This window comes from Hemitrygon akajei, chromosome 13 (genome assembly GCF_048418815.1).
Source record: "Hemitrygon akajei chromosome 13, sHemAka1.3, whole genome shotgun sequence".
Taxonomy (NCBI): Eukaryota; Metazoa; Chordata; class Chondrichthyes; order Myliobatiformes; family Dasyatidae; genus Hemitrygon; species Hemitrygon akajei.
The window spans coordinates 61,884,276-61,906,155 of NC_133136.1; the positions used below are offsets into that span (position 1 = coordinate 61,884,276).

Here is a 21,880-nt window from a genome sequence, read left to right on the forward strand (position 1 = left end):
GCACCAGAAAATGTTGGCAGTGGATCCATAAATCCATTTGCAAGTGAAATGGATTAATGTTCTTAAATAATAAAAATTAATAGCTCACAGGGACACGAATTCATGCTAATAGTTTGTTCCTGACTTTCCATCTGTTGCAGCAAATGAGCAGACAATTGATGCCATTGTGGGGGCAGATTTGACTGTCAGAAATCTCTAGGCAAATATGCAAATAGGCTAGCTGGTTTGACAGTGTATGTTATTTGTAGCACTCTACATCAGCTGAAGCAACTTCAATGAAATATGTGGTGTTCTGGAAAAATTTGGTCTCAAATATGACATTCTTGTGCAGTTCCAAATATCGTTGCCCATATTCATTTATTAAACTCTTAAGAACACTGATTTATTGGAGTATAAAGATTTAACACATCCTTCACAGGAGAACAAGGGAACATTGAAAAATAATTTTCTTTTCCCTTCCTCCATTTGAGGCTTGAATCATTATGTTGATTGAATCTATATTAATGCCTACTTCATGTTGCTAGTAACTCAAATGAGTCTAACTTGCTGCTGACAGTGAAGTAGATTTGAAATCAAACCAGAAGTGAAAGGACAGCATTTAATAATGTACTACATGTATTGATTGTAGATTCTGTGACAATAGTTTAGTAGAATGTGCAGAATCCCAATGAATCACATGCCTGCTTTTGGGTTGAAGTTGGCAGCATGTTAGATTATCAGATTATTAGAAATGGCCAGAAAAGTGATGTTGGATATTTACAATAGCTGTATGGTATGTCATTGTTTACAGTCAAAGGGAGCAATTTCCAATCAGAGTCCTGCAGTTCTACAGCATGCAGTCTGGCCCTTTTGATGCACTTTGTCCCTCTGTTAGTAATTGAATTTTCCAGTATTTTGCCAAAGACTTCTCTGATGGTATTTCAAGTGTTCATCCAAATATTATGTACTGTAAGTGTTCTGAGAGTACTACAGGGTTGTTTATAACCAGAGGTCATAATCTCAAAATAGGGTTTCAGATACTCAGGGCAGAGATGAGAAAAGGAAAACTTTTGCAATTGCTAACAAGTGTGGCAGTGGGGGTTCAGTCTCTGGTTATATTCCAGATAAGAAATTCATATATTTTTCATTGTTAAAGAACCTGTGGAATGAGGGGTTAATGCAGGAACAAAGCACCAAGATTAAAGAAAACTGGCTATAGTCTCATTGAGCGGCAGAGCAGATGGCCTCCAAATACATCTACTTAGCCTGTGTTAGTTTATATTCAGCTTAGTGACAAGGTATGTGGTGGCAAGGTTTCCCTGAATGTGAGGAAAATGAAATGGATCATTGACTTCAGGAAGGGATGAGGTGCATATGCTTCTGTTTACATCCACAGTGCTGAAGTTGAGAGGTTTGAGAGCCTCAAGTTTGTAGGTATAAACATCAGCAATAGCCTGTCCTGGTCCAACCACGTAGTGGCTAAGAATGGTCACCAGCACTTCTAAGAAATTTAGCTTGTCTTTTTTTCACCCTCACCAGTTTTTAACAATGCACTGTAGAAAACATTCTATCCAGATGCATCTCCGCTTGGTATGGCAACTGCTCTGCCCAAGACCATAAGAGCCCATGATGAGTTGTGAATGTAGATCAGCACATTCCCCAATACTGTTTCCCCTCCCATCAGCTCTTTGCTACTTGGCTGACTTGATAGAGTAGCGAGCATAAACAAAGACCCGGCCGACCCTGGACTTGCTCTCCCCTTCCTGATTGGGCAGAAGATATAAACGCTTAAAAGTGCGCACCAAAAGGCTCAAGGGTAGTCTCTATCTCAAAGTTATAATATGATTCAACAGTCCCCTAGTACAATAAAGTAGATTCTTGACCTCATAATCTACCTTGCACCTTATGTTTTATCTGTGCTGTCTTTTTAACTATAATACTTTATTGTGCTTTTGTTTTTGTTATTCTACCATGTGCTACTTCAGTGCACTGTTCTATTAATCTAATCTGAATGAACAGTATGCAACACAAGTTTTTCACTATACTTCAGTATGTGTGACAAGAAAAATCTACTTAATTTAGCAATTAAAAAAATTATGTGAGTTTGAAGAAAAAGAGTGGAATATAGGCGATGCAATATCTTGAAGAAAGACATCAGCACAATTCCTCTGTCTATAATTCAAGGCGATATTGATAAAGTAGCATTTTAGTAATAATCTTGTCTATGAAATGGAAAGCTCTTTATTTTCACAATACCTTATGCAATACCCACTCTGGAATCAGTTTTAAAGAGTGTTATTGAAAATCTCCTTTATCAGTGATATAATGGGAATGCAGTTTTAACCAGGCACAGCAATTTGATTGACTATCAAGAGCCTTCTGAAATATCTATTCAGCTGTGCAAAACCACTGTGTGAAAGCTTCTTCTAGATGGGCCACCAACCATCTATTTATCCTTGAGAATGGGACACAGTTGTCATTGTAAAACTATCATCATTAATTCTGACGATGGATATCCCACAGAAATCTCTTGCCTCCACTCTGCTTGCAAAATATATTTCAGCCAGTATCTTCGTCTCTTCCATTGCCACCCATGAGTATATCCCAGAGCAAACTCAGCACTGATTATTGCATTGGAGGTAGAGCTTTAAGCATCCAATATGCCCATCTTCCATGGCATTTGTGCACAAAAGAGGGCATTGGCCTTTTATAGATTTAAATTGGAATAAAGTGGACTGTAAGATATGAGGAGAATTCAGCCACTGGAGCCACAATGACAGTTTGGTATCCTTTCCTGAAATTGCTTTCGGGATAGCCATGTCTAATTCTGGCCTTATCAAATAAGGGCTAAGGAATAACCTAAGTATAATATGCGGAGTTCTCTTGGCTTTGGCAGAAGTTCATAGACTCGACCTATTTTAAATTATCTGCATCCTTGTTCATTGTCTTAGATTCCAAAGACATTGTTTGCTGATGCATCAGCAGTCCATCTAGTTTGTATTGGTTTGAAGTCGTTTGTTCTCTGATATCAAATTGTGCAGATTTTCATGATTTAAATGTCTTGCTATTTTGAAAATTGTTGTAGTAGAGCAGTTGTATATAGATGTATATACCAGTTAAACAATATTTGTTCATTGCAGAGTGCGTCTGGAGGGGGGGGGGGGTAGGTGGACACAGATGCAAGGATTCAGCAAAGTAATCTACAGATCATCACCAACGTAGGATGAAGGGAAGGGCAGTGATTGCTTGCTCCTGGTGTCTGCATTGTTTATATCTTGAAGAGCCAGAGGAAATGGGTGTAAGAATTGGTGAATCAGACATTGACCTTGCTTGTTCAGTCAGGTTATTTACTTAGATTTGATCTTATTTAGAGATACAGGTTTCCCCCGCTATCTGAAGGTGAAGCATTCCTATGAAACTGTTTGTAAGCCGAAATGTCGTAAAGCAAAGAAGCAATTACCATTAATTTATACGGGGAAAATTTTTGAGTGTTCCAGACCCAAAAAATAACCTACCAAATCATACTAAATAACACATAAAGCCGAAAATAAAACTAACATATAGTAAAAGCAGGAATGATATGATAAATATACAGCTAAATAAAGTAGAAATATTGTATGTAAGGTGTAGTTTCACTTATCAAAATCGGGAAGACAGCGAGCCAAAATCGATTTGGAGAAACAAAAATCAGCACGTACACGCATGCACACACAACTGCTCGCACAAGGCTTCATGGTCATGGTAGTCTTTCTCGAGGTAAACACAAGTTTAAAGCACGCATCTTTTTTTCAAAAAAGCGAAAATCCTCTTTGGTTAGCGAAAACAGGTACTAATGTAGGTCTTTCGTAACAGTGAGCTGTCGTAAAGCGAACGTTTGAAAAACGGGGGCCACCTGTACAATGCAGAACAGACCCCCCTGCCCCCGACCCAATAAGCTGCACTGTCCAGCAACTCACCTAGTCACACTAGCCTAATCACAGGATGGGGTGGCGGAGATGCCTCTCTACCAAAGGAGATGTAACGTACTACTTGGCTCCGCTAGCCCGCAGACCACCTTGGTCTGCTTGGAGCACCTGCTTAGCAACCCCCACCACCACCACCACCTGCCCCCCCCCCCAAATTGAGGTCATGTGAAGCCATAGGAGCTGGTAGTGGACGGCCATATGAATAGCTGGTGCATATCATAAGTCCTGGTTATGCGACGCCAGATGCTAGGCAGATAATCTCTGAAGAGTACTGATAATGGCTGGGGTCACCCAACTTGTAAGGACACTGCCCAGACGAAGGCAATGGCAAACCACTTCTGTAGAAAAATTTGCCAGGAACAATCACTGTTATGGAAAGGTCATGATCACCCATGTCATATGACATTGCACAGAATGAACCAACAAATCACAGGACCATTTACAATGGGCAATTAACCTATGAACCAATTCATCTTTGGACTGTGGGAGGAAACCCACTCAGTCATAAGGAGAACATACAAATTCCTTACCAACGGCACCAGAATTGAGCTCCCAACTCCATCCCGAACTGTAATAATGTCATGCTAACCATCACACTACTGTGATGTTATGCTTGACCTCTTTGTGTCTTCTTTTCCCTGTCTAATTCATGTATCCCTAACTGGCCATTTCACAGCGCCTTTTTTTTTTAAATAACTTTTTTATTAAATTTTTAAGAGAATTACATAAAATGAATAGAATAATAGAGTAATGAAAGTTAATATCAGCCCTCCCCCCTCCCCTTAACCCTTCCCCCCTTAACATCCCTTTTTTTAAAAAAAGGCAAGGAAAAAGAAAAAAAAGAGAAAGAAAGAAAGAAAGATTGCCTGGATATCGGAAGATCCCCACATGCTCCATGGAGTTCAAAATAGCTTTAGTATATATCTTTTTTTTCCCCCAAATAGCTAATAATTTTATCTTCGAAGGATCTATATATTTAATCCTATCTTTTGTAAATAAGGGTGCCAAATTTTCAAAAATATATTCATTTCTTAAATTATAAGTAATTTTTTCAAGTGGAATGCAGCTAAATATTCCATTATTCCAACGATCCATAGTTAAGTATGAATCTGATTTCCAAGTAACTGCAATAGCTTTTTTGGCTACTGCCAATGCAATTTTTATAAATTTTTTCTGATATTTATTTAATTTAGGTTTCGGTACTATCCCTTCAATATCGCCTAATAAAAATAATATTGGGTTATGGGGAAGTTGTATTCCAATAATTCGTTCCAGTAAAAGTCTTAAATTTATCCAAAAATGTTGAATTTTAAAACAAGACCAAGTAGAGTGTAAAAAAAGTACCAATTTCTTGATTACATCGAAAACATTGGTCAGATAAATTTGGGTTTAATCTATTTATTTTTTGTGGTGTAATATATAATTGATGTAAAAAATTGTATTGTACTAATCTAAGTCAGACATTTATTGTATTTGTCATACTGTCAAGGCATAGTCTTGACCAACTTGTTACATCAATTTTAATATTCAAATCAGTTTCCCATTTTTGTCTTGACATGAATTCCTTGTTTAATTGTCTGTTTTTGAATCAAATTATACATACAAGAAGTAAATTTTTTAATTTTTCCTTTTTGAATTAAAATTTCTATTTCAATAGGCTTCGGCATTAACATTGTTTGACCCAGTTTATCTCTTAAATAAGCCCTTAATTGAAAGTAACAGAAAAGAGTGTTGTTTGATATTTTATATTTATTCTTTAGTTGATCAAATGACATCAATATACCTCCTTCAAAACAGTCACCTGTATATCTAATCCCTTTTTGAAACCAGTTATATAAAAGTTGGTTATCCATTGTAAACGGAATGAGTCTATTTTGAATTAGGGTTCTCTTTGCTAATAAAGATTTCTTTATCTCATCATCAACATTTATCTTATTCCATAAATCAATCAAATGTTTTAATATAAGAGATTATTTTCCCGTATCCATTTGGATTCCCATTTATATATAAAATCTTCTGGTATATTTTCTCCTATCTTATCTAACTCTATTCTAATCCATGCCGGTTTATCTTCATCAAAAAAAGATGCAATAAATATAAGTTGATTTGCTTTATAATAATTCTTAAAATTTGGGAGTCGTAACCCTCCTAGGTCAAATTTACATGTCAATTTTTCCAACGATATTCTTGACATCTTACCTTTCCAAAGAAACTTCCTCACACATTTATTCAACTCTTGAAAAAACTTCTGCAACAGTTGTATTGGTAATGTTTGGAATAAATATTGTAATCCAGGAAATATCTTCATTTTTACAGCATTAACTCTACCTACTAATGTTATTGGTAACATCATCCATTTATCAAGATCCTCTTGAATTTTTTTTCAATAATGGCAAATAATTTAATTTATATAAATTCTTTATATCGTTATTGACTCTTATACCTAAATATTTTATACCATTTATCAGCCATCTAAATTGAGTTACTAATTGACATTGACTATAATCTCCTTTAGTAAGGGGTAAAATTTCACTTTTATCCCAGTTTACTTTATACCCTGATATTTTCCCATATTCTTCCAATCTAAAAGATAGTTTATGCAACGAATGCAATGGGTTTGTTAGATAAATCAGAACATCATCAGCAAATAAATTAATCTTATATTCCTCCTGGTTAACTCTGAAGCCCATAATATCTGAATCGGTTCTAATTAATTCAGCTAATGGTTCTATCGCCAATACAAATAGGGCAGGTGATAATGGACAGCCTTGTCTAGTTGACCTTGTTAACTGGAAAGATGTTGAAATTTGACCATTTGTCACTACTTTAGCTTTGGGACTAGTATTTAAGGTTTTAATCCAGTTTATAAAAGATTTTTCTAACCCATATATTTTCCAATACCTTAAATAAAAAGTCCCATTCCAATCTATCAAATGCTTTTTCTGCATCCAAAGCAACTGCCACACTCATTTCCTCCTTTTTTTGTGCCAAATGAATTATGCTAAGTAACCAAGTTACATTATCCGCCGATTGTCTATTTTTAATAAAGCCTGTTTGATCCATATGTATTAATTTTGATAAATATTTAGATAATCTATTAGATAAAAATTTTGCTATTATTTTATAATCCGTATTCAACAAAGAGATAGGCCTATATGATGTTGGTTTTAAAGGATCTCTATCTTTTTTTGGCAATACTATTAAGGTCGCTGTCGAAAAAGATTGTGGAAGTTTATGTGTTCTTTCTGCTTGATATATTAACTCCATAAAGGGAGGGATTAATAAATATTTAATTTTTTTATAAAATTCAGGCGGAAAACCGTCTTCTCCTGGAGATTTATTACTCTGGAGTGATCCTAGAGCTTCTTCAACCTCTTTTAATGTAAAGGGCATATCTAATCCTTTCTGTTCTTCCAAATTCAATTTTGGAAGAATTATTTGTGATAAAAAAATTTCTATCTCAGCTACCTCATTTTGTGATTCCGATTGGTATAATTCGGAATAAAATTTTTTCAAGGTTTCATTAATTTCTAAAGGTTTATAAGTAATTTTATTTTCACTTGTTCTAATTGCATTTATTGTTTTGGAAGCCTGTTCTGTTTTCAACTGCCAAGCAAGAATCTTGTGTGATCTTTCACCTAATTCATAATATCTCTGTTTAGTTCTCATAATTGCTTTTTCTGTTCAGTATGTCTGGAGCGTATTATATTGTAACTTCTTATTGACAAGTTGTCTTCGCTTTCCTTCTGTCATATATCTTTGAGATTATTTTTCTAATTTTGTAATCTCTTTTTCTAATTGATCTATTTCTACCATATATTCCTTCTTAATTTTAGAAGTATAACTTATTATCTGGCCCCTCAAATATGCTTTCATCGCTTCCCATAATATAAATTTATCTTCAACTGAATGTGAGTTTGTATCCAAAAAAAATTGGATCTGTTTTTCCATAAAATCACAAAAATCTTGATGTTTTAATAAAATTGAATTAAATCTCCATCTGTAAATCAATTCCTCCTTATCCATCATTATCATTGTCATTATCAAGGGGGAATTATCTGACAGTATTCTCGCTTTATATTCCACACTTTTCACTCTATTCTGAATATTCATTGATAATAGGAAAAAATCAATCCTTGAATAAGTTTTATGTATATTTGAATAAAATGAATAATCACTTTCTCTTGGATTAATTCTTCTCCATATATCAATCAAATTTAAGTCTTTCATCAATGATAAAGTTAGCTTTAATACTTTTAATTTTGATTTAGTTGACCTATCTAGAACTGGGTCTAGACAAAAGTTAAAGTCGCCACCTATTAATATTTTATCATGTACGTCGGCCAAATTCAAAAAAGCTTCTTGTATGAATTTTGCATCATTTTCATTTGGTGCATAAATATTCATAAGAGTCCATAATTCTGAAAAGATTTGACAATGTATAATCACATATCTCCCCGCAGAATCAATTAGTACAGTTTGTATTTTAATTGGTAAGGTTTTATTAACCAAAATTGCAACTCCCCTCGCCTTTGAATTAAATGAAGCTGCAATAACACTTCCAACCCAATCTCTCTTTAATTTCTGATGTTCTATCTCTGTTAAATGTGTTTCCTGCAAAAAGCTATATCTACTTTCATTTTCTTAATATATGTTAAAACTCTTTTTCTTTTCACCGGTCCATTAGGCCCATTAACATTAAAACTTTAAAAATTGAGTAAATTAGTCATTTCATAATATCTTGGGGAATCTTTTTAAAATTCTCCATGTTGCTATGTGTCTCCCCCCCAATCATCCAGGCAAAAAAAGAAAAATAGAATGATAGATAGTAAAGAAAAAGATAACAAAATACCCCCCTACTAATGTTGTGAATGAATAGAAACACAACATTACCCCCCCTCCGTTTTACGGGTCATGGCAATCGCCATGATTACACACGTGAATCCTGCAGCAATCGATCAGAAGCTCCTCCAGCTCCCCTGTAACAAAAAAAAGATATATATAAGTGAAGAAATAAAATTTAATATCTCTACTCCCAATTAATATTCCTCAATTTTTTTTTTATCTTTCTCCCCTTCTATCATATGCTTACAGTATATTTGTATATTCTACTCTTAAATATACATCAAATCCGATCCCTATCTCAGTCTTCATCTTTAATCCATTTCACTTCCATAATTCTTTACCGCGTCTTGTGAATATTAGGAAGTTCTTGTACAAACTCCTCCGCTTTCCGATGATCAGAAAAAATCTTCTTTCTTTGTCATCCAAAAAGATTATCAGTGTTGCTGGGTAGCTCAGTATAAATTTATAACCCTTTTCCCATAAGATTTTTTTCACTGGGTTAAATTCCTTCCTCCTCTTCAAAAGGTCATAACTTATATCAGGATAGAAAAGAACTCTTTTCCCTTCTATCATCAATGGCCCATTTCTCTTTCTGGCACCTTGAGCAGCTGCCTTCAAGATCTTTTTATCTTGATATCTTAAGCATTTTGTCAAGATTGATCGTGGATTTTGATCTTGTTGGGGCTTTGGTCTTAAAGCTCTATGAGCCCTTTCGATTTCAATTAACTGACTTCCCTCTTCCATTTCCAAGATTTCCGGGATCCATTTTTGAAAGAATTTTATTGGATCTTCTCCCTCTATACCTTCTTTAAGACCAACAATCTTAATATTGTTTCGTCTGCTAAAATTTTCAAGCACATCTACTTTTTCCAACTACCGTTTTCTTTCTGATGTCCAGGCAAGGATATTATCTTCCATCTTGTCTACTCTTTCAGTGGTGTCTCCCGTTTTTCTTCCAACTTTTTAACTTTCTTATCCGTTTTCTTTTGTTTTTCCACCACCTTATCAAGCGTAATCTTCATATTTTTAATATCTGTTTTTATTACTTTTAATGCTTTTAATTTGTGCATTATTTGTATCAGGGCTTTTCTTATGTCTCCAGAAAGTCTTCCACCTTTAATTTCTTCCTGTTCTTCTTCTCCTTCATCTATTTCCTCATCTGTGTTTTCCAGAGAGTCTGATTCTACTTCCAGTTCACTTTCACTTTCAGTTGCAGCTGGAACTTGTAGTTTGTTTGCACATACCCGTTTCTTCACGCATGTGCAGTTCCTGCTGTTGCTTTGTAGAGACCGTTGATGCTGCCGCAGTTTCCTGTTCTGCATCGTCGGAGGCGACATGTACTTCGCTGGGAAGAGATCCAACTTGAGTACGAGGTTCCGTCATAATGGTCGGGCCTCTTTCTTTGCCAACTCACGCTATCTTCAAAGTAGTAGTTCTCCTAAACAGAAACAGAAGTCATATCTAAAGATAGTCCTGAGTTGTTTATAAATAGTTTTTATAAAGTATTTATTAACTCTTCTTCACTTAAACTTTATTTTACTAGTTTTTACGGGAGAGCTGGATTTCCATGTCTCGATCCTACGTCATCACGTGATGCCCCCATTTCACAGCACCTTGAATAAAAATTTGTTTTAAATACTTCTCTTCGAAAAGAGAAGGAAGTCAATCATTGTTGCCCAATTCCATGAGTCCCCATCACTGTAAATCAGCAGGTCAGGCAGCAACCGTAAAAAAGGGCAGTCAACATTTCGGGCCGAGACCCTTCAGGACTGAAGAGGGAGGGGGCAGAGGCCCTATAAAGAAGGTAGGGGGAGGGTGGGAAGGAGAAGGCTGGTAAGTGCCAGGTGAAAAACCAGTAAGGGGAAAGATCAAGGGGTGGGAGAGGAGAAGCAGAGAGGGGATAGGCAGGAAAGGTGAAGAAGGAATGTAAGGGGAAAGCACTATGTGTAGTAGAAGAAGGCAGAATCATGAGAGAGGTGATAGGCAGCTGGAAGAGGAGGCAGAGTGAAAGTGGGATGGGGGAATATTATATGTAGTTCTAGTTATCTCACTATAGAAAGGTGTACTAATTCTAAAAATAATGTAACAAAAATTCAGCAGGATATTGCCTGGAATGGAGAGCTTAAGTTATGTAGAGAAATTGGATAGGCTAGGATTGTTCTTATTGGAATGCAGAATGCTAAGGAGGAATTTTATTGAGACTTACATTGGAGTATTGTCCTCTTCTCATAATAGGAAGGATGTGTTGGCTTTGGAGATAGTGCAGAAGAGGCTTCCAGGATGCTGCCTGGATTAAAGGACATGCTATACTATGAGGAAAGATTAGACAAACTTGATAGTTTTCTTTGGAGTAGCAGGGGCTGAGAAGAGACTGGTTAGAAATGATAATATTATGAGAGGCACAGGCAGAATAGCTATCTTTTACCCCAGTGTCAACATGTGTAATACCAGAGCATGCATTTAAGGTGAGAGTGATAAATTGAATGTTTTCTTTTGCAGTGTGGTTGGTGCCTGGATATTGTTTAGATAAGTTATTAGTTAAGCATTTAATTATAACTTTATTAGTTCAGCAAGATTTTGTGGGCTTAAGAGCTTGTTCTTGTCTTCATAGGCAGGTTTGTGTAGATGGGGAGGATTTAAAGCAGCTTGACAGGGTAAGTGTTGTTGTCAGAAACTGAGCATAGCTTCCCAACTTTGGAACTGGAATTAGGAGCAAATTAATGGATTTGAAAAGCAGGAGAATTGTCATAATAGTAGTCCTTCTGCTTAATGCTGTATACATGCAAATGTGAAGAGCCTGTTGAATAAGGCTGAGATGAAGGCACTGATGGAAATGTCATATGCTGGCTATTGAAATATGGCTTCAGATGGACAATATTGACAGCTTAATGCTTCTCCTTGGAGCTTTCAGACAAGATGGGTGTTTTTTTTAAAACAAGCATGTGACAAAATTGGTTAGAAAAAAAGTCACTGCTCTGAGAATATGATTAAAGAATCTTCAATGAAACTATACAGTTGAACTAAGGAGCTCTCAATAGACAGATTAAGAAATTTATAACAAAGTAATAGTGGGAGATATCATCCCTTTATTAACCAGAATACAGTCAGAGTAAAGTAAATAAAGGGCACAGAAGTGCCTTTGTTTTTTTTTGTAGGTTAGCAAGCCCAACAAGGGGTTGTAATGCTAGATTTGGTTTTAATGAACTATGCATGTGTCAGTGGAAAAGCAGTTTCATGGAATTGATCATAGTTCAGTTTGCCATGGTTGTAGAGAAGCAGAAAGATAAAGTAGGGATGAAGATCCTTAAGTGGGAGAGGGCTAATCTAGCTTGACTGATGTCATTCAGTAAAGAGACAGTTTGAAGATAAGTTGCATTTGGAGCTTCTTGGGATTGAAGGCAAACATACTCCCATAAAGACAAAGGTAGGGCTGCCAAGTTCTGAGGAACATCTGGATGTATAGAAAGCAGGGATGGTAAAAGAAGAAATTATGTGTCATACATGAAAATCTTAATACTGCAGGAAGTGTACAAGGGAATTTACTGTAGCACTGAAACTAAAAAAAAATTATGAAAAGAAAGAAGTTTTGAAGCAAGTGGCAAATACAAACAAAGAAAATTCAAAGGACTATTTGGGACAGAGGAGATCCTGCTAGGTACCAGATAGGTTACTTTTGTATGGAAGCAGAAGATATGGACAAGGTTCTTAAGTTTTTGGGGCAATCTTCACAGAAGCTGGGAACGATATCAATGTGGTAGTTAAGGTAAATGACTGAATTTGGAATGGCATTGGCATAGTAAACGTGGAATCATTTAGGAGTTTATCGTCTGCTTAGATCTGATCTATCATATCCTTTCCATTAGTGAATTCACATGAGGAATGTTATTTCTCTTCAAAGATGCAAAAAAAAAACACCAAGTGGTGTGTCTTTAAAATTATTGGTAGAAGAAATCAGATGAGTAAAATTATTTTCAGAAAATGGGTGAGATCTGAAATTCTGCCTGAAAAGGTATAGAGGCAGAAATCCTTGTTGCAATAAAACATACTTAGATGTCTACTTAAAAATGTATGACCTGCCGATTCATGATGGATCCACATAGGGTGCAACCCATGGCACACACTTTTGGCTCTTAGTAATCTTGATTTACCTAATTTCTATTTTTTGTGGGCATGATGTGTTGGTGCCAGAATCATCATGACATGTGTGGGTGCTCCCACCCTCCGGCACAAATTCGGACTAATGGTCATTGACACAGATAACACATACCACTGTATGTTTCGCTATTTCAATGTACATGTGACAAATAAAGCTAATCTTTGAAAAATCTCTTTGAATCTTTTTTTCGTTGCTAGTTAACAATGACAGATTTATAAAAAGGATAGTTGATGGTCCCACTTACTGCCAGAAAACAGCATGAAATAGTATTGCTAGATTTCTATTGTTGTAAGTATCTAAAAGTTCATTTTACCTCATTCTCCACCCAACCTAACTTGCTGTCCCTCTTCCCACTCTCAATATACAAGCAGGTTATGAGAGCGTTCTGCTGCTGAGAACTGTTTGTAACCTGAATTGGTCTTGAGTTGAAAATGAATAAACAAATTATGCAGAAAAGGATTACAAAAACAGCTGTGTTGGGAAAGTGAGCAGTCATGAAAAGAGGGGCCACCAACCAGCCTTGCTGCCTCGCAGAGTGAGTGTCTGCTCAACATTCCCGCCTCTGCTCAGTTCCATTCAACCCAGCGGCCATTGGTACAGCTCAGGGACAAGTAGATGCAGGAAGAAGGCACACAGAAATCCCTTGCTCCCACTTTGCAGCCACACAACAGCATTAAAATCCATTTCTATGTATCCTACTAGTCTCCCAAACATTTGCTCTTATCAACAGGATATCTGTAAGCCGAGCATTCGTAACCTGGGGAAGACCCACATTGATTTGGAACTTATTTCAATCAGGAACCTTGCATTGACGGCATTTGACTCCACTTTCAATGATTTATCTTTCCATAGCAGTTGGATCCTCAACAAAGCTTAAATCAACTTGCCAAAACTGTACGTGAATAGCAACAAGAGAAAAGGATTGAATTTGGTCAAAATCTTTCTGTTTTGTGAAGATAATTTTTAAATATGATTAGGCTATTTATCTAATGAAAAATTATTTGTTTACAGAAAAGACACCGTGCTGACAGTGGAGTGAATAAGAAAAAGGCACAAGGTAGGACTGTGTTTTAAAGTGTCTTGGGCTATGTGAAAAATCAGGAAAAATGTAGCCATGTTTTGATATGTAAAATCTTTTTGAAGGCTTCAAATGATTCAAAATAATCTCATTAATTTGAAATATCGATTGTATTTACTCAAAATGCAAGGTAAAGTATGAGTGACTTTGTTGTTCTCTGGGGGAAAAAAGTAGATTTTCAAACCAACTTTTTACTCTACATTAAGTTAGTGAGTGAGAATGTTAAATAAATTTTAAATTGATTTGTTTCAATATTCAAAAAATACAAGAAACCTTGGAGTAAAAATGAAGACTGCATAATTCCACAGGAGCTATGACTCTAATCTCTGCTAGAATTAAGTCAGACATGGTAGTGGCAAGAGAAATTTTCACAGTAGTCCAAAGGTCCCACTGCAAAAATTAAAATTCTTGTTAATAGTCAGAAGTCTGGAAAAACAGCAATACCTCATCTTAATAATTACTACAATAGCTTCCAGAAATCTCAGAAAATTATTCCTAAAAGGGAGAAAGTCAGTTCCTCACGTAGTTTGGCCTTTTAGAAGACCTAGCAAACACTCAGATGTACCATTTCTACTCCATTCAAACCATCTTCATGAGACCATTTGGGGGCAGACAGTGGTGAGCTTCGGCAGTAAGGTCCAGACCCTGAAAAAAATTCTAAATAATATTATTTGTCCACATGCTGGGGAATGGTTGTGTGGATTTTCACATGCCAATTGTTGTTTTAAAAATATTTCATGCAAATGTTGGTCATAACTATGCCTACTGTAAGCAATGTCTCGAACAATTATTGGTGTAGGCTTAACAAAAACAGAAGAAACATTGAGATGCTTATTGCTTTATTAGCATTAGTAATGGAAGCAAGAATTGCAAAAAAAGAAAATATATTTAGAAAAAGAAAAACAGCAGTGATTTAGTATACTTAATATTTATTGTACAGTTAATTTTTAATCTAATTTTATTATTGCTTCCCTTAGGAATCCAATCTATATACATTTGCTCTCTTTTGCAAAGATTCTTTATTATCTTTTATCCTCTGTTTGTGCCCCTTTGTTGTAAAAATTAGATGCTAAACATATTAGCCTCCTTTAATCCGTCCCTTGCGATTTTAATTCTAAAATTTCTTTTATTCTAAGTGCTGAGAAATGGTGCTTGGGAAATTGTCCATTGGGAAAAGGTATGAAATACTGTTTTATCTTAACCGAGTAATGCAGAACCATTTTACGTAACAGACACATTTGTTACCAACGCAGTCTGTTGGGAATTGCGTTGGTCACTTTTGTCCATGCAGTACTTGATCTGTTCTGAGCAAATTAATTATGGTGTGGGTAGTAATGCTGGAGACTTGCCCAGGTGCCCAAGAGTTTGTAATTTGTTGAGCAACATCAAATTGATTCCCATGTTAAGTTATTCTAAAGTATTTTTTAAAACATGAAATCAGGAAGAAATTGGTTCTCTTCTAGCTTGCTCAACTGGAAACCATGACACCAAAGTATAATGTGGGAGATGTGTACTTAAAAACATTTCACAACTTGTTGTTTCTATAAAAACCTAGTAAATTAGATTAATTGACATATGTCACATTCTGATTTGCTTTGGAGTTATCATATTAGCTATTTTTATTATGACAATGATGCAAATAACTTGAAGAGGTAATGACCAGTGCAGAAAAGACTGTTGCTGATAATTGGACTAGGATGCAGAGTTCCTTCCAGTGATCCAATACATATCTTCATCTTGTACACAACAAAACATCACCTTGTTCCAGTTTTGTCAAGTTGACCTTACAGTGTAATCGCAGTTGCATTTTGATCTTGAACAATGTCTGCTTTTTTTTTTATTGACATGACTCTTATTAAATAGGTATAACCTAATTCTCCAAAGTCAATAAATTAATTGCTAAGAATCATTGGTAGTGGTAAAATTTCTGAGAATTAGCTTAAACAGTATGCTAATAATTACATGCAAATCATATTTTCTGAGATTGTTACTCAAAGATATATTAGAGCATTGCAAAAATTTAGGTTATGGATCTTTGGAGTTCTGAATTGAATTGACTTTATTTCTTACATCATTCACATACATGAGTAAAAATCTTTATGCTACATCTCCATCTAAATGTACAATCATCATAATTTATAATAAATAGAACAGTCAATGTAACATAGAAATACGCTCAAATCAGTGTGAGTTTATCAGTCTGATGGTCTGGTGGAAGAAGCTGTCCCAGAGCCTGTTGGTCCTGGCTTTAATGCTGCAGTATGTAGCAGCATTTCCCAGATAGTAGCAGCTGGAAATGATTGTGGTTGGGGTGACTCAGGTCCCCAATGATCCTTCAGACCCTTTTTTCACACTTGTCTTTGTAAATGTCCTGAATCATGGGAAGTTCACAACTGCAGATGAGCTGGGTTGTCCACACCACTCTCTGCAGAACCCTGCATTTACGGGAGATACAGTTTCCATACCAGGCAGTGATGTAGCCAGTCAGGATGCTCTCAATTGTGCCCCTGCAGAAAGTTCTTAGGATTTGGGGGCCCGTACCAAACTTCCTCAACTGTCTGAGGTGCAAGAGGCACTATTGTGCCTTTTTCACCACACAACTGGTTATTAAGCTGAGGACTTAATGCAGATTTTCTTTGTTAGTAATGTGTAAAAATATGCTATTCTGGGATTGGTTTTACAGAACACATAAGCATTGTTCTAACCTTCCAAGTGAAAGATTTGGTCACTACTGCTGTCATGTTTTGGGAGAAAAGAAAGAACTAACTTGGTTCCATATTTGTCTTCATACTGCTAATTTGTGTAAATCCACAAATTAGCTTTTATATAATTAATTGGATTCAAAGTTATAGCTGTATTGGAAATAAATTTAGATTTTTTTCCAGGTTTAAAAAAAGCCTTCATTAAGGGAAAAGTATTTTTTGTTAACTGACGATTTGTCAAGTTATCATTAAATGAAGATAAAGTGGATTTTCCACTTATTTATTGTCCAGCATATTTTGAAGGAATTGCTTCTTTTTGTGGCACCACCGTGCAAGACTCCAGCTTTATGAATGCCCTTATAGCTCAGTAATGTGTCAAATCTATTGAGACAGCACAACTCAATATATCATGATCTTGATGTAAATATGTTTTAATGATATGTTTATAGGGGAGTTCTAAAATATTCTCATGCCATGTGGATTATGATCAAGTTAAATTTATTAGACTTACATTTCAGCTACGAATTTCTGTATTGTTATCTGCTGCGGTAAACAAATATGCAACTTTAATTATAAAGTACAACAGTACTTCAGCGGTTTTCGATGGCTGGGTTTTCACAGAATCATGGGGTATATAGTGACAAAGGCCAATTGGACAATTACATCTTTGTTGGTTCATTGCAGGGGTCATACAGCTAACCCCCCCCCCTCTTCTTAGCCCTGCAGTTCTTATAAAAAGTTATTAACCTAAATGGTAGTGTCACACCAACTGAGTGTTTTCAAGATTATTTTTAAATCTCCCTGTTTGTTGTTCGAGTAGGCTTCATGCTAATCTTGAGCTAATCCCTCACTACTATTTCTGTGCTCTTACCCCACAGAAATATTGTCAGAATCTGATTCTTGCCTTCAATCTCAGTAACTCCTCCATTATTTCAACCTGTTATGTAGGGAAAGAGCAGAACACTGTAGATTAAAATTATTATTCCATCTAACAACCTATTTAAATTAATATTTACAATAAGTACCAGGCAGTATAATAAAATAAAGCATTTTAAAATGCAAAGTAAATAAGTTATTTGACTTGCTGAAGTAATTTTATTGGGTCATTGGTTTCAGTGTTTGATATCTAATGGAAGCATCATAAAAAAAGGTTGTAAGGGCATTGTTGAGGCAGAAAAATTGGATCTCGAGTATTGAAACCAGTGAACCAAGAATCTCAAGGTTTAATTACAGTCCACATTCGTAGTCTTATTTAAACAATCCATATATATCTTTATGCCCATATCTTGGCCTTTTAATAAAACAGATACATTCTAGTTGAAGAAAAGCATCCAATCCTTAAAAAGCTTAGGAAACTTTTAATATTATAAAGTAAAATATTGCTGTATTGTTTGTAGGCTTTATTGGTTTGCTATTCATTCAGGCAAGTTATAAGGATAGAACTACCAAAAGAATTTACTTTGAGGGTTATTAAGACTCGGCCAGCAGTAGCAGTTGGTATAACAGCCATGCCGCAACTTTTTTAAAGGATGCATGTATACCTGAATAAATCAAATTGCCTTTCCTTATTGGGAAAGTAACAAATCCAGCTATTTTCATATTTTATTTTATTTTATTACACTACAAATTCTTCACTATAAAGTTAATACAACATCTGTACTTTGTTCACTCCTGGTACAGATAATCCCAGTGGATCCCTTGTCCAGTAGGTCTCATATGTTCCCAAACTCATACAAGGTCACAATGGCCCCTCAAGTTGCATCACAACTCAACTTCTGAATATATATCACCTTTCTATTCACTTCCCAATGGTTATCCCAGAGTATTTAATGATATCTTTGACAAGTAGCTATTGCACATATTACCCCAACTCCTCTTGTAATGGTCTTGAACTTAGCTTTAGGATTGTCTTTTATTTCAGGCTTCATATCCCTCTTCAAAAGGGCACAACAGGGCATTGCATCTGAAATAATGGCAGGATGTCCAATCTGAGCCTTAATCACCACACCTGTTTCCAGAGCCACCTGGCATTGTGCTCACATTTCAAGTTACATCTTCTCTCACTGATTTATTCTCCACATTCACAATTCTTGACCCATATCTGACTGGGAATTTGCAACAGGCTACAGATTTAGTATTCCTTGAGCCTATCTAATTCTAATAAATGAGTGATTCCTGGATCACTTTACTGCCCAACACTCTTGATTCCCTAAAATATGCAATCGCATGAAATATGAAAGCAAGCTGGCAACCAATATCAAGGTTGATGGAAAAAGCTTTTTCCCAGCGTATAAAATGAGGCAAGAGATATGGGATTGCTAGAAAATGAGGCCAGAGAATAATAACAGGGGACAAGGAGTTGGCCAATGAACTAAATGAGTATTTTGCATCAGCCTTCACTGTGGAAGACACTGGCAGTGTGCCACGGGTAAAAGGTTATGAGGGAAGAGAAGTGAGTGCAGTTACTATTACACAGGAGAAGGTGCTCAAAAATCTGAAAGACCTAAAGGTATGTATATCACCCGGACCAGATGAACTGCACCCTAGGGTTGTGAAAGATGTAGCGGTAGAGATTGTGGAGGCGTTAGTAATGATCTTTCAAGAATCTTTGGACTCTGTGGCATGGTTCTGGAAGATTGCAAATTTGCAAATGTCACTCCACTCTTTAAGAAAGGAGGGAGGCAGCAGAAAGGAAATTATAGACCAGTTAGGCTGACCTCAGTGGTTGGGAAGATGTTGGAGTCAATTGTTAAGGATGAGGTTATAGAGTACTTGGTGGAGGACAAGATAGGACAAAGATGATGGAAAAGGTGGATTTGTTGCCAAGTTTGCAGAAGATATGAAGATTAGTAGAGGGGCATGTAGTGCTAAGGAAACAGGAAGGCTGCAAAAGGGCTTGGACAGATTAGCAGAATGGACAAAAGAGTGGCAACTGAAATACGATGTTGGAAAATGCAAGGTCATGCACTTTGGTAGAAGAAATGGGAGAAGGTCCAAAAAATCTGAGATGCAAAGTGACTTGGGGGTACATGTGCAGAATGCCCTCAAGGTTAACCTGTAGGTTGAGTCAGTTGTGAGGAAGGCAAATGTAATGTTGGCATTCATTTCAAGAGGTCTTGAATACAAGAGCAGGGATGTGATGCTGAGGCTTTATAAGGCACTGGTGAGGCCTCACTCTGAGTATTGAGAGCAGTTTTGGGCTCCTTATTTAAGAAAAGATGTGCTGCCATTGGAGAGAGCTCAGAGGAAGTTCACAAGGATTATTGCGGGAATGAAGCGTTATCATATGTGGAACATTTGATAGCTCCGGATCTGTGCTCACTAGAATTTAGAAGGTTGAGGGGGGATCTCATTGAAACCTTTGGAATATTGAAGGGTGGAGGCAGTGTAGATGTGGAAAGGATGTTTTCCATGGGGGAGTCTAGGACAAGAGGGCACAGCCTCAAGATAGAGGGGCGCCCATTTAAAACAAAGATACAGAGAAATGTTGTTAAGCAGACGGTGGTGAATTTGTGGAGTTTGTTACCACAGACTCCAGTGGAGTCTGGGCAGTGGAGCCCAGGTCATTGGGTGTATTTAAGGCAGAGATTGATAGGTTATTGATTGTCAAAGGTTACAAGGAGAAGGTCAGGGAGCAGGGCTGAGGAGGGCAAAAAGTATCAGCTGTGATTGAATGGTGGAGCAGATTCGATGGGCCAATTGGCCTACTACTGCTCCTCTTGTCTTAATGTCTTATGCTTTACCATAGGTAACGCCTGAAGAATGAGTTTCTGTTTCAAGATATTTTCAGACTCACCTACAAATGAATTATAGCATGGAGTTGTTTGAAAGGCAGAGGTACTTACGTAGCTCTAATATTATGCACTGCTTCATCTGGTATTACTCTCCAGCTACGTGTCTAGTAGATAATAGAAATCAATTTCCCCAAAGAGTGTAGTGGCAAACAAGCCACCTTGGCTGAGGCATAAAAAGAATAATGGAGTGAATATCCAATTCAATCCTTCTGGAAGTGCATAGTTTCACAGTATGCTGGTGAATAATTAGAATGGTGTTTATTTCTAAAAATTATAGATATAGGGGTGTCACTTGAACTCCACTGCAAAGTGCAGATCCCAAGTATTTTGAAAATTTTCTCTATTTCAGAGATTTAAGCTGCAAGTAAATCTGATAGCAGTACAGTTACAGAAGTTTCTAGATGATAACCTTCATTTATAAAGCCTCAGATAATTTGCTCAGACTTGAGCCACAGAGAAGACAAACCAAAGGAACAGGAGAGGCAGGATTTACGGCAGAGCAGAGTTGGATTTCCAGAGTACAAGGGGCTGCGAGTGCTAGAATGAAGGGAATAATATGTATTTAGTCTGCTGCTTCAGTAGGAAACATTTCTATATCTCAAGTTTCCAGCTGCTATTTAATCAATGCCATTATTCTACTGAATCATTGTCTTTCTGGATGCTTTGCATTGACCATCTGTTTTATTATTTAAACATTTTGATGAGACGCCTTCCAAGTTACTTTCATTTTAGATGCTAATCTAATTATTTGAAGGAGTATAGGTAAATGCCCATAGATCATTCCTTGGCAGTTATCTGCAGAGTGTGCCAAGTGTGGAGGAGGCTCATTTGGCTGAGCTGGGGAAGGACTGGGGATTGTGGCCAGAATGACTGTCTGTGGAGGCGAGGCAGTGATGGGCAGTGAATTACCAGCTGGGAGGGGGAGACAAGAATGGTGTAGAGAAGATCATCAGAGTAACTGGGGAATTGCTGAAGGAATATTAATGAGTTTGAAATGGGGTGGAAGAAGTGACAGTGGGTTGACTTAGGGTGATGTCAATGTGGTCAGGGAGATGATCATTAGTGAAAATTCTTAAAATGATCCTAATACAAACTAGTAACACTCCAGCAGCAGCCCAGAGGAGAATGAGCTCTAATGAATGCCATAGCAGGCTCCTGACCTCTTTCCAAGACTTTTCTCCTGTGTTCAACAGGCACACTATTTGCAGCCCTTTTAAGTACAGTAACATTTTGGTCAGGTGATATCAGCTGAGCAATATATGCAGTTTAACAATTACATGCACAAGGTTGGAACTTCCTGTGCATGTAGAATACAAAGCCAGAATTACATCAATGATGTTTAAAGTATCTGGTTGCACTAA

General features: G+C 36.6%; 1 protein-coding gene across 6 annotated transcripts in view; it reads left to right on the top strand.

Annotated features, from left to right (window-relative positions):
- The window catches only part of atp8a1 (ATPase phospholipid transporting 8A1), a 366,447-nt gene that overhangs the window by 115,802 nt on the left and 228,765 nt on the right, over positions 1-21,880 (top strand). For all 6 annotated transcript variants that reach the window (XM_073064740.1, XM_073064742.1, XM_073064739.1 and 3 more), the window contains 2 exons: positions 13,957-14,002; positions 15,160-15,200. In XM_073064740.1, the coding sequence (XP_072920841.1) occupies positions 13,957-14,002; positions 15,160-15,200 (87 nt within the window). The remainder of the gene's footprint in view (positions 1-13,956; positions 14,003-15,159; positions 15,201-21,880) is intronic.